Raw genomic sequence first — 12,833 nt, forward strand, 5'->3', positions numbered from 1 at the left:
CAGATGCTAGAGAATCTGAGATAACAAGGTGTAGAGCTGGATGAACACAGCGGGTCATGCAGCATCAGAGGAGCAGGAAAGCTGACATTTCAGTTCTGAAGAAGGGTCTAGGCCCGAAATGTCAGCTTTCCTGCTCCTCTTCTGCTGCTTGCCCTGCTGTGTTCATTCAGCTCTATACCTTGTTACCTTAATTCTAAACCAGTCTTTATAACTATCCATCAAGTACATGATGCTATTGAATCTGCTTCCACTCTCCTCTCAAGCAGCTGTTCCAAATCACAATTCGCTACGTATAAAAAATTCTCCTTGGTTCTTGTCTCTTGCACTGTGGCTTCTGATTACTTGACATTACTGTCAAGCTCCCCTCCATCCAACTGGAGTCTTTCTGCTCTGTCATGGGCTGGTTTCTCCTGTTATAGAATCATAGGGTAATACATAATGGAAACAGGCCCATCAGCCCAAACTGGTCCATGCTGACCATGGTGTTTGCAATTGGTCCATATGCCTCCAAACCCTTTCCATCCATGTACCTATCCAATTGGATCTGCCTCAACCACATTCCCTGGCAGCCCATTCCATATAAACAGCATTCTCTACATGAAACAGTTGCCCCTCAGGTCCTTCTTCAATCTTTCCTCTCTCACCTTAAACCTAAGTCCTCTAGTTTTCAATCCCCATCTCTGGGAAAAAGACTATACGCATTCATTCCTTCTCTGCCCCTCATGATTTTATACATCGCAATAAGGTTACCCTTCATTCTCCTACATTCCAAGGAATAAAGCCCTATCCTGGCCAACCTCTCCCTATAACTCAGGCCTAATAGTCCTGGCAACATCCTCAATATTCTTCTTTGGACACTTTCAAGTTTAACTGGCAGACCAAAACTGTGCACAATACTCTAAGTGCGCTCTCACCAACAACTTGTACAACTGTACTTCTCAATCTTCTCAAAACTCGCTAACAACTGTAACGTCCCAACTCCTATACTCAGTGCCTTGACCAATGAAGGCCAGCATGCTAAATGCCTTTTTCACCAGCCTGTCTACCTGTGATGTTGCTTTCAACGAAATATTCACTTGTATTCCCACGTCCCTCTGTTCCACAACACTCCTCAGGAGAATACTATTTGCTGTGTAAGCCCTACCTTGGTCTGACTTTCCTAAGTGCAACACCTCACACTTATCTGTACTGAATTCCATTTGCCAATCCTCAGCCCACTTCCCATCTGATCAAGATCCCTCTGTAATTTTTGATAACGTTATTCACTATTAACGATAACTCCCAATTTTGTATCACCCGCAAACGTATTAATCATGCCTTGAACAGTCACATCCAGATCATTTATGTAAATAACAAATGGTCCCAGCACCAACTGCTATGGCACACCAGTAGTCACAGGTCTCCAGTCCTAGAAACAACCTTCAACCATCAATGAGAGAAAGAGACTGCGATAGGGTTTGGCTCAACTGTTAACGCAGGTGGTGAAGTATTCTGAGAAGATGATGAGGCAGTGCAAATGGACTGGAGGTGGATGGTGTGGAGAGAACGGAGGGTACAATAACAGTGAATGAGGGAAGACGTGGCAGGCAACATTGGGAGTGCTGGAGTCTGAGCCTTGATGCGAAGTGGGTACGGGAGCAGAGACAGGGAGAGAGTGAGAATGACCGTGGCGCTACAGAGAGAAGACTGTGGTGTTTACCAAGGCACAGCTGAGGAGGCCATTAGCTTTCTTGCAGTGCCTGCTGGCCATTCCTCTGCACCCTAGGGACAGCACTGACCCAGCTGGTGATTTTGGGCCATGGCCTCCCATGCTAGTCCTCCCAGGGGGGCGACTCCTCTCCTTTGCACCACCCACTTTCCCGGGACACCCTGGTCCCTGTCAGGGAATGGCACTGCCATCCTCCCCTTCTTAGAATCTCAGAAGTGATACAACACAGAAAGAGGCCATTCAGCTCATCTTGTTGCTTCCAACCTAAAGACACCCAGATGCCCCTTCTAATCCCATCTTCCTGCACATGGCCCTTAGCCCTGCAGTTTACAGCACTTCAGGTGCAGGTCCAGGTAGATTTTTAGAGGAATTTGGTGTCTCTGGCTTCACCATCATTTCAGGCAGAGAATTCCAGTCACCCACCACCCACTGCATATGAGCTTTTCCTCATTTTCTCTCTAATCCTTCCACCAGATTTCAGAAATTGTTAAAGGAATATCCTTGATCAAGCAGGCCAGCTTCAGAATGCCAATGTCTGTCTGGGTGCAAATGGCTTTTGAAATTTAGAGTGGGCACAGGGGATGCCAGTTTTTCAGTGGATATGCACTGGTGATGGGTTGTTCTGGGAATGGTGTTTGGTAATTTGGGATAGAATCAGACCATGGGGTGACGGTATTGTGAATCAGGTACATTCGGTTAGATACAGTGAGATCATGGCAACAGTCCCTCTTAAAAACAAAATCACTGAGCCAGTAAAGATAACACAGCGTGAAGCTGGAGGAGCACAGCAGGCCTGACCCGAAATGTCAACTTTCCTGCTCCTCTGAGGCTGCCTGGCTGCTGTGTTCCTCCAGCTCCACACTGTGTTATCTCTGACTCCAGCATCTGTAATTCTTACTATCACTTAGTCGATAAAACCAGATTCAGCCCTGTGTATTCACATGGAACATACATGATGCATCAGGCCATTCAGCCCACTAGTCTGTACCAGTGTCTACCCATTTTGCCTGCTCCACTTAATCCAGCTCAGCCATTCAGTGTAAATTTCCACTCCTGGTCTCTTGCATCATTATATAATCTTCCTTTGAAAATATCTGAACTATTTGCCTCAACCACTTCCTGTTGTAATAACTTCCACATTTGAACCACTTCCTGAGTAAATAGGTTAGTGTATATTTTCTGCTACTAGTATACTACAGTAACTACATTGTATTTATAGACCCTCGTTATGGGATGCCCCACCAGCCATTGAACTTGTTTAATCAAAGAATCATAGAATCCCCATAGGGAAACAGAGGCCATTCAGCCCTTCAAGCTTACATCAACCCTCTGAAGAGCATCCTACCCTAACCCTGTAACCCCACACTTACCGTTATTAACCCACCTAGCTTGCACAACCCTGGACACTATGCGTCAATGTAACATGGCCAATCCACCTAACCCACATCGTTGAACTGTGGGAGCAGCCATAGGGAATCCACATAGATACAGAGAGAATCCACTAACTCAACACAGACAGTCACCCAAGGCTGGAATCAAACCCAGGTCCCTGACACTGTGAGGCAACAGTGTGGAATTATGTAGATTTTTGACTGACAAGCGAGTCAAAGAGTATTGAGTGTAGGCAGGGAGCTAGAAGTCACCAGTGATATAGCCATGATCCTATTGAACAGTGGAGGAAGGTAGGAGGCCGAGTGCCCTACTCTCCTGTGTGTATTTGTATTTTTGTATGGAAGAGATCTCTCCACTGTTCACTAATATTCTGTAGGGAATGAATGCTGCTGTCCCAAACCAATTCTTGGTTATTATGTGACTCCAATCCTACAGGCACGTGATTAGTTCTTAAAACAAAGCCATAAAAGTGCTGGAAAACTCAGCAGGTCTGACAGCATTTGTGGAGAGAGAAACAGAGTTAATGTTTCCAGTCAGATATGGAAACTGAAAGGGGCTGGGCAAGTGTTTGGTAACCTCTAATTACCCCCTGAATTGGTTTGACTTTAGATCATAGAATCTCTACAGTGTGGAAACAGGCCCTTCAGCCCAACAAGTCCACACTGACCCTCAGAGCATCCCACCCAGACCCATCCCCCTATAACCCACCTAATCTACACATCTCTGAACACTATGAGCAATTTAGCACGGCCAATCCAGCTGCCCTGCACATCTTTGAACTGTGGGATGAAACTCACGCAGACATGGGGAGAATGTGTAAACTCCACACAGACAGTCACCTGAGAGTGGAATCAAACCCAGGCCCCTGGTGCTGTGAGGTGGGAGTGCTAACCATTGAGCCACCGTACCCCCGACTTGTATCAAAACCCAAGCTGTGGTTCCACCAACAGTTCAATATCACCATCCCGGGCCCTTAAATGCCAGCCTTGCCAGCAATGCCTGCATCTTGTAAACAAGTTACCAAATTCTCCCCAGCGAAAGTTGATAAATTGAGTGGAAATGTCACTGACAGGAAATGGTCAAATGTGTCTTGGTTCCAGAGATAAACTGTCAAAAAGACACAAATTCCCAAACAGTTTTCAGTAAATGCAATTTCCTCTTCTTCTCAGGAAGCCTGCAGCACAGTCGGAGGAGGATGGCCGAACCAGAAGTCTACCCCATGAAGAAAAGCCTGAGCTCGCACTCTGTAGGTGGCCAGGAGGTAAGGTGGAGCTTAAATCACGGATATGCCATCATTGCATGTTCCTCCAGGAGGTCCACGGTTGGAGGAGCAACGTGACCTCTCACGAGGGAGTGCCTGACCTACAGGTCATTGTCCTGACTCTCTGACCCGTGCTGACGTCCTCACGTTTATAGGCCAGTGCAGCTGGAAGCCTCTAAGCTGCTTCTTTTAAACCCCTGGGGCTCTGCAGAACACAGCTTCATGGGTGGCAGCTTTCACAACTGCAATGTCACTGGTGATCTGGGGCGTGTGTTTAAAAAGATGGCGGGTGACCCATTTACCTGCTTCTCAGAAATGTCTGTTACACACCATAGCTTTCCCTGCCTCAACTCCTTACCCCACAGCAATGAATCTCTGGTTTGAAATTTCCAATTGCATCCCACTGGTTGTAGGAGAGAGGCTTCCACCTCGCCTAGTGCAAAGAATTGCTTCCTGACAACATCCCTGAATGTACATTTCCATTCAAATATGCATTCACATAAAGGCCAATCAGTCCATCAACTCTGCACTGATCCTCCAAAGATGTTCCCCACACAGAATCCATAACCCTGAATGGCTAACCCACCTAGCCTACACATCACTGGACAACTTCCCATGACCAATGCACCTAGCCTGGACATCTTTGGACTGTGGGAGGAAAGCGGAGCACCTGGAGGAAACCCACGCAGACACAGGGAGAATGTGCAAACTCCACACAGACAGTCACTCGAGGGTGGGATTGAACCTGGGTCCCTGGAACTGTGAGGCTGCAGCGCTAACCACTGAGCAGCTGTGCTCTTGCAATAATTGATATGCTTGCATCGTCCTGGTTCAAGTAAGATTCTTCCCCCTTCTTGTGGAACACACCCTCCTCCCCCCCAACCAGAGAAATTATTTCTTTCATCTATCCTGTTGAACCCGGTTCATTGAATTATCCAGACTGCACCTCACGGAATTGAATAGTTTCTGTGACATCAGGTATTGGTTGTGAAGGAGCTCTGCCAATTCTACATTTATTCGTCAAAATAGGCTAATAATTTTGTACATGAGGGGGGAAAACCTTCCGCTGTCTAGAGGCTCATTGAGTGTGCCTAGTCAGTCAGACTACCACCATCTATGATTTGATTTATTGTAGTCACATGTAACTAAGGACAGTGACAAGCTTTGTTTAGTGAGCAGTACAGGTCGATCATAGCATACAAGCGCATTTCTGAGGAAGGGCCCCTACCCAAATCATCAGCTTTCCTGCCCCTCTGATGCTGCCTGGCCTGCTCTGTTCATCCAGCTCCACCCTGCATTATCTCTGACTCCAGCATCAGCACAGGGTGTTTAGACAGAGCGAGGTATACAATGTTATGGCTGTGCAGGAGGTGCACAAGGCAAGATTAACATTATTTGAAGTTAGAGAAGCTCATTGAGCATTTCAATAACAGCAGGGAAGAAGCTGTTCTTCAACCTGTTGGTGCATGTGCTCCAACCGCTGTGCCTGCTGCCTGGTGGAATAAGTTGAAAGAGGGCATTACTGGAGTGGGAGGGGTCCTTCATGGTATTGGCAGCCCTTTTCACTGCAAAGAAAACTGTAAATGAAGTCCATGTTTGCTGTTTCTTAAAGGGAATGTCACTGGTGTGCAGCCGTTTTGTGGTTTATCGTAGAAGCTTCTGGATTACTAGTTGACAGCCTTTCCTTGGGAAGGGTATTGGCATTACACCCACTCCTAACCGCAAACATTCTTTATGCCAGCCCCCAAACCCCCTGACACCAACTGCCTCAGATCCCCCTGTAACCATCATTAAACACTTACTTCGGAAATAACTAGCTGTCAGGAGTGAAAGCGAGAATGAGACAGCAGATGGCAGAATTACCTCTGTTTGCCGTGCGTCTGTACATTCCTTGCCAGAATTGTATCATCAGACACAGATCCGTTTGTTTGAATAATGATTCTTGTGTAACTGAGGCCCATGGGATCGCAGAGTTATGTGCTCACCTCCCTGTGTCTGTCAACTAACTCATCTTCACTCTTATGACTAAATATGTATTACCCCCTTCCCCCCTCACCACCCCACCCCCCCGTGGGCAGAAGGAGCCCAGGGCATAACTTGGAAAAGGAACAGGGGCTGTATGACTAGTATCTATCCTTTAACTAATGTGCCTTAAACAGGCAACCCAGTCACTGTCGCATTGCTGTTTATGGGAGCTTGCTGTGCACTGATTGGCTGCTCCTCTTCTGGCTTTAAAATAATGTCTGCAGTTTGGAAAGTTATACGTTGTGAAATATTTGGATTATTCGCAAATACAACACTCATCTGTCCTCATAATTTAACCCTTTCAGACCCAACATTGCTCTGGGGAATCTGCGTAGACCTAACCCAAAACCGACAACAACAACACCTGCATTTACATAGAGCCTTTGGCATTGTAAAATGTTCCAGGGTGCTTTTAAACTGCATTTGCCATCAGGAATGTAAGGGCTGGGATAGGCACCTTCCTGAGGTGCCTTGCCCAGATCTGAACCATTATAAAGCAAGGGATTTGTTCAGCAAACAACTCCTGACCCATCTCTGACTAACTGCCACAAAATCTTTACACCTGTTTCCCTGGCTGAGCTCAAAAATTAAACCATTTTCATCTAAAATAGGTTTTTTTTCTGTCTCTGTATAGTTCGAGTGTTTTGACGTTTATTGAGGGATGAGCCAGGTTTAGCTTCAGTGATTGGTAAACCAGTAAATGTTGGTCAGAATTTGTTAAAAACTACATCCAAACAATATCTGCTAAGCAAATAACAAACTAGGCTTTGATTCAATTTCCGAACTGGATATTAATTGTTTCCTTCAAAACTCTTCCTGTCACATTAGCAGGATATGCAGTTATTATTATTCATTATTGTTAGTTTAATTTAAGGCAGAACCTCAGCATCAAAAACTCCCAGAACAGGGACTGCATGGGGGCTATATACAGAGCAAAGCTCCCTTTACACTTAAACACTTTACATCAAACATTCCCAGGATGGGAACAACACGGGGTTAGAAACAGAGTAAAGCTTTCTCTACACTGTCCCCATCAAACACACACAGGAAGATTTGAATTACATATGTTTTGGGTAGAATTGGCAGGTTCCTTTCTCTAAAGGATATCAATGGAAAAGTTTAGTTTCACAATAGTCCCCAGCTTCAAGCACATTTTCTAACCCTCCCCACACCAATTAACAAATTGAATTCATTGGATGGTGAGATTTGAGTTTGAAGATGCAAATTCATTTATGGAGTTGCCGTGAAGACTCCCAAAGCAAGATAATGAACAGAAAGGCCCTGTGGTGTCTCAGTCCCTGTACCCATGTGCTGTGACCATTTTCTATTGTAAAAGGTCATCGAAACTCTGATTGTATTGTTTTCATTGAGTTGTGCCAAAAGAAATAAAAAAAGACTCAAGTTGAAACTCCATGTTGTAATCTTTTGGGTTATTAGCTGAGCAGGATAGATTGACACTTTTAGAATTATTATCTTGTGTCATGGACTGCTGTAGAATATAGAAAGTTCACAGAGGAACTGAGAAAGTAACGGAGGCAAGGAGAGAATATGAAACGAGACCAGCAGCTAATATATAAGGGAATGCAAAAATCTTCTAGTGGCCTACAAATGGTAAAAGAATGGTAAGAGGAGGAGTTGATCTCATTACAAAGTAAAATGAGATTTGTGTAAGTAGACAGAGGGCATGCCGGGGAACTAAATAGGCTGTTTCCATTAGTTTTTCCTAAGACAAGAATAGAAATAGGAACAAAAATAGAGAAGACATTTGGGAAAATGTTACAAGTTAACAATGATGAAGAATTAGAAAGGTTGACTATCCTTAGAGTTGATGAGTCACTGAGACCTGGTGGGTTTAATCCGAGGATGCTGAGCAAAAGTAAGAGCAGAAGTTGCAGGGAAACTAACCAAAATCATCCAATGCTTGTTGGGATAAAAAGAATTAGAGAATTAAAAATGTTCAAACCTTTTTCAAAAAGACGGTTCAAGGATAAATCCAGCAATTACAGGCCAAAAAGTTTAACCTTGGTGATGAGACAGTTTTTGGAAGTGATTATCCTGGACTAGTCATCTGGACAATGTAGATTAACTAAAGAAATCTGGGGGAGGAGGAAGGATTAATTAAGGACAAGTTCATTTTAACAAACTTGATGGAGTCTTTGATGAGATGGTAGTGAGGGTTGACGATGCTGTAAATCAGGAACAAAAACAAACTTCCTGGAAAAGCTCAGCAGGTCTGCCAGCATCTGTGAAGAAAAAGATCAGAGTTAACATTTCGGACTGAAGCCCTCAGCCCTAACGAAAGGTTTTGACCCAAAATGTTGACTTATCTGCTTCTCTTTTGCTGCCTGACCAGCTGTGCTTTTCCAGCCTCACACCTATTGACTCTGGCTTCCAGCATCAATAGTCCTTAATGTCTCCAGGCTAGAGAGCGCCTCTCTTTAACATCTCCTAAAATGCATCATGTTTGCTATTTCAATGAAGAGCAAGGTAGATCTTCTCCAGAATGCTCAACCAACATCTATCCCTCAAACAGCATAATCCCTAAACCAGTCAGGCCGTTTATTTCATTGGCGCTGATGGCATCTTGCTGTGTGCCTATTGGCTGCCACTTTTCCTGTATCCAAAATGACTACACTTTAAAAAGCACCTCATTGACTGCAAAGCAGTAAGTTTTTCAGAGTTCATGCAAGGTGCTACAGAAATGTAAACATTTCCCTGTGTTCCATTTCTTGAATCATCAGCTGAATTTCAGTATCCTAGCTAATTCTATTTTCTTAACGAAAGTTCTTCTGCTGCTGCCTACCTCTCCCTTGCTCGCAGCCTCTGGCTGACTCCCAACTCCTAGTTTCAGGCCTAATCGAGGCTTGCTGTATTCCTGTCCATTGAGGGGCTGCTGACAGACTAATATGAAACCTTGGAGATTCACGGTGACACATCGGCACAATTGCCTTCAACAAGTAACTTCTAAAGAACCTCATCCCCCCACCAACCATTCCCGGGATTGAAAACCATTGGAGAGCAGCTGTACGAATGTGTGAGCTCCACTCTCGGACCAGAGAGCTGATGAGAACTGCAGTGAGACTGTCACACTCCTGAGATTACAGCTTCGTCTTACAGGCTAAGTGCGCTGCGTGGCTCTCAGCCATCTTGCCATTTTTGCCTGACAGCAATCATAATATTAAACATCATCTGGTTACCAAGCACCAGGGTGTTAATCTGCTGTGCTGCCAGCTTTCAGAGGATCAATTCCTCCCAGAGCTTCCTGACTAATTGATTTCCAACGTGATTTATGCTAGTCTCCTCTCTCCTTCACGCTTTAATTAAAAGGCATTTAATCTCTTAACCCTTGCTGTGCTAATTCTGTTTGAACATCTGTTGTAACCATTTCTCACATTGGAGTTTGCTGCACAGGCTTGCATGAGCTGTAGCTTCAATCCCACCTTCTGTCTGTGGACTCTTACCGTGCTGGTAAATGGGGCCGGGGGGGGGGGGGGTGGTGGGTGGTGTGGAGGAGCACAGGCAAGCAGTTGATTTATTCTTTCGTGGGATGCAGACATTGCTGGCAACGCTACATTTGTTGTTTGTCCAAATTGCCCCTGAACGGACTGCTTGCTATCTTTGGAGGGTAATTAGGAGTCAATCACATCGCAGTGTGTTTAGAGTCAGATGTAGATCAGAACAACATGCTGTGATAATGGGAACTGCAGATGCTGGAGAATCCAAGATAATAAAATGTGAGGCTGGATGAACACAGCAGGCCAAGCAGCATCTCAGGAGCACAAAAGCTGACGTTTCGGGCCTAGACCCTTCATCAGAGAGGGTTCTGGAATAAATAGGGAGAGAGGGGGAGGCGGACCGAAGATGGAGAGAAAAGAAGATAGGTGGAGAGGAGAGTATAGGTGAGGAGGTAGGGAGGGGATAGGTCAGTCCAGGGAAGACGGACAGGTCAAGGAGGTGGGATGAGGTTAGTAGGTAGATGGGGGTGCGGCTTGGGGTGGGAGGAAGGGATGGTTGAGAGGAAGAACAGGTTAGGGAAGCAGAGACAGGTTGGACTGGTTTTGGGATGCAGTGGGTGGAGGGGAAGAGCTGGGCTGGTTGTGTGGTGCAGTGGGGGGAGGGGTCGAACTGGGCTGGTTTTGGGATGCGGTGGGGGAAGGGGAGATTTTGAAGCTGGTGAAGTCCACATTGATACCATTGGGCTGCAGGGTTCCCAAGCCAAATATGAGTTGCTGTTCCTGCAACCTTCGGGTGGCATCATTGTGGCACTGCAGGAGGCCCATGATGGACATGTCATCTAAAGAATGGGAGGGGGAGTGGAAATGGTTTGCGACTGGGAGGTGCAGTTGTTTATTGCGAATCGAGCGGAGGTGTTCTGCAAAGCGATCCCCAAGCAACTCATATTCCGCTTGGGAACCCTGCAGCCCAATGGTATCAATGTGGACTTCACCAGCTTCAATATCTCCCCTTCCCCCACCGCATCCCTAAGCCAGCCCAGTTCGTCCCCTCCCCCCACTGCACCACACAACCAGCCCAGCTCTTCCCCTCTACCCACTGCATCCCAAAACCAGTCCAACCTGTCTCTGCCTCCCTAACCTGTTCTTCCTCTCACTCATCCCTTCCTCCCACCTCAAGCCGCACCTCCATCTCCTACCTACTAACCTCATCTCACCTCCTTGGCCTGTCCGTCTTCCCTGGACTGACCTATCCCCTCCCTACCTCCCCACCTATACTCTCCTCTCCACCTATCTTCTTTTCTCTCCATCTTCGGTCCGCCTCCCCCTCTCTCCCTATTTATTCCAGAACCCTTACCCCATCCCCCTCTCTGATGAAGGGTCTAGGCCCGAAACGTCAGCTTTTGTGCTCCTGAGATGCTGCTTGGCCTGTTGTGTTCATCCAGCCTCACATTTTATTATCTCAGAACAACATGCTTCCTTCTCCAAAGAGGAATAATGAACCAGACAGGTTTTTATGATAATCATTGACAGTTTCTTGCTCACTAATTCCTCACAGCAGATTGTTATTTGAATTTAAACCACATTGGTGCCTTGATTTGAATCTCTGTTCCTAGAATATTTGCCTCTTGCAGGTTTCTAGTGGTGTAGTGACAGTGTCCCTGCCACTGGCCTAGGAGGTCCGGATTCAAGTCCTACCTGTTCCAGAGATGTGTCATAACATTGCTGAATCAGTTGATTCAAAAACATCCATAAAGGGAGAGCTGGTCACTCTCCATCATGCGAATCTGACAGAAGGTTGAAGAGACAGTGAACAGGTCATTAGCAGAGAATTGGTGTGGGCCTGTGGATCACCAGCCCAGGCAACTGCACCACTGACCACTGGGTATCTCTCTCACACTTTGATCATTGGCGTTAGTTCCTGTGATTTTACTTTGGACTCCGAGGCTGCCCTCTTTCTATCGGGCAGATGATCAGATCAGCCATGATCTCATTGAAAGGCGGAGCAGACTTAGAATCACAGGATCCCTACAGTGTTCAAAGAGGCCATTCAGCCCATTAAGTTTGCATTGACCCTCCAATGCCCACCCATTCCTCATAACCTCACATTTCCCACAGCCAGTCCACCTAGCCTGCACATCCTTGGACTGTGGGAGAAAACCGGAGCACCCGGAGGAAACCCACACAGACACAGGGAGAATGCGCAGACTCCACACAGACAGTCATCCGAGGCTGGAATCGAACCCGGGCCCCTGGAGCTGTGAGGCAGCAGTGCTCACCACTGAGCCACCATGCCACCTGGTTTGATGGACTGAATGGCTCACTTCTGCTCAGTCGTACAGCCTCACCTCACTCAGTGCTCATACCAGCAGTTGCTTTAGGCGTGTTCCACTGCTCTGATTCGCCTCCCACTCTCTGGATGTGGCTGCATTCCTCGGACTGAAACGCAATGCCCAGGCCGACCCTAAGCATTGAGGGGAATTTGTCCATTTGTTCATTCTCAGATGCAGATTAAAGATCTCTATCCCTTTCCCAGTTTGATGGAGACAGGAAGAGAAAGCAGGGAGACTTGAATCCAAATCCTACTCTGCCTTGCAGCCATGAGTCTGCTAATGTCCACTCTGATTATTTCCCAGTTAAGATCCATCTGTTCAGACAATGGTACAACCATCACACATTTCTCCTGCACTGAAAGCGAGACTATTCTAATGTTCTCCTGGCTTCCCTGCAAGCTTCCACCATTTAATTTGATTCAAAACCTGTCTGTATCTTAACCCACACCAGGCCTCACCCAGCCAACACCCACTCTGCTTGCTAACCTGCATTACACCTTTGAATATTCTCATCCACATGTTCAAATCACACCTCCTTATCTCTGGATTCTCTTCCAGCTCTCTGGAATTTCTTCTACGTTTTATGGGATATCGGCATCATTAGGAAGGCCAGAGACAACAACAGAACTTGCTGAAAAACCTCAGCAGGTTTGAGGAAGGAT

At 46.2% G+C, this 12,833-nt stretch overlaps 1 protein-coding gene across 2 annotated transcripts in view; it reads left to right on the forward strand.

Moving 5' to 3' along the window:
• Window positions 1-12,833, forward strand: part of LOC125465965 (cAMP-specific 3',5'-cyclic phosphodiesterase 4C-like) — a 340,991-nt gene that overhangs the window by 38,252 nt on the left and 289,906 nt on the right. For both annotated transcript variants that reach the window (XM_059638435.1, XM_059638436.1), the window contains exon 2: window positions 4,270-4,361. In XM_059638435.1, coding sequence (XP_059494418.1) covers window positions 4,296-4,361 — 66 coding nt within the window. In that variant the 5' untranslated portion in view covers window positions 4,270-4,295. The remainder of the gene's footprint in view (window positions 1-4,269; window positions 4,362-12,833) is intronic.

This window comes from Stegostoma tigrinum, chromosome 30 (genome assembly GCF_030684315.1).
Source record: "Stegostoma tigrinum isolate sSteTig4 chromosome 30, sSteTig4.hap1, whole genome shotgun sequence".
NCBI classification, from domain to species: domain Eukaryota; kingdom Metazoa; phylum Chordata; class Chondrichthyes; order Orectolobiformes; family Stegostomatidae; genus Stegostoma; species Stegostoma tigrinum.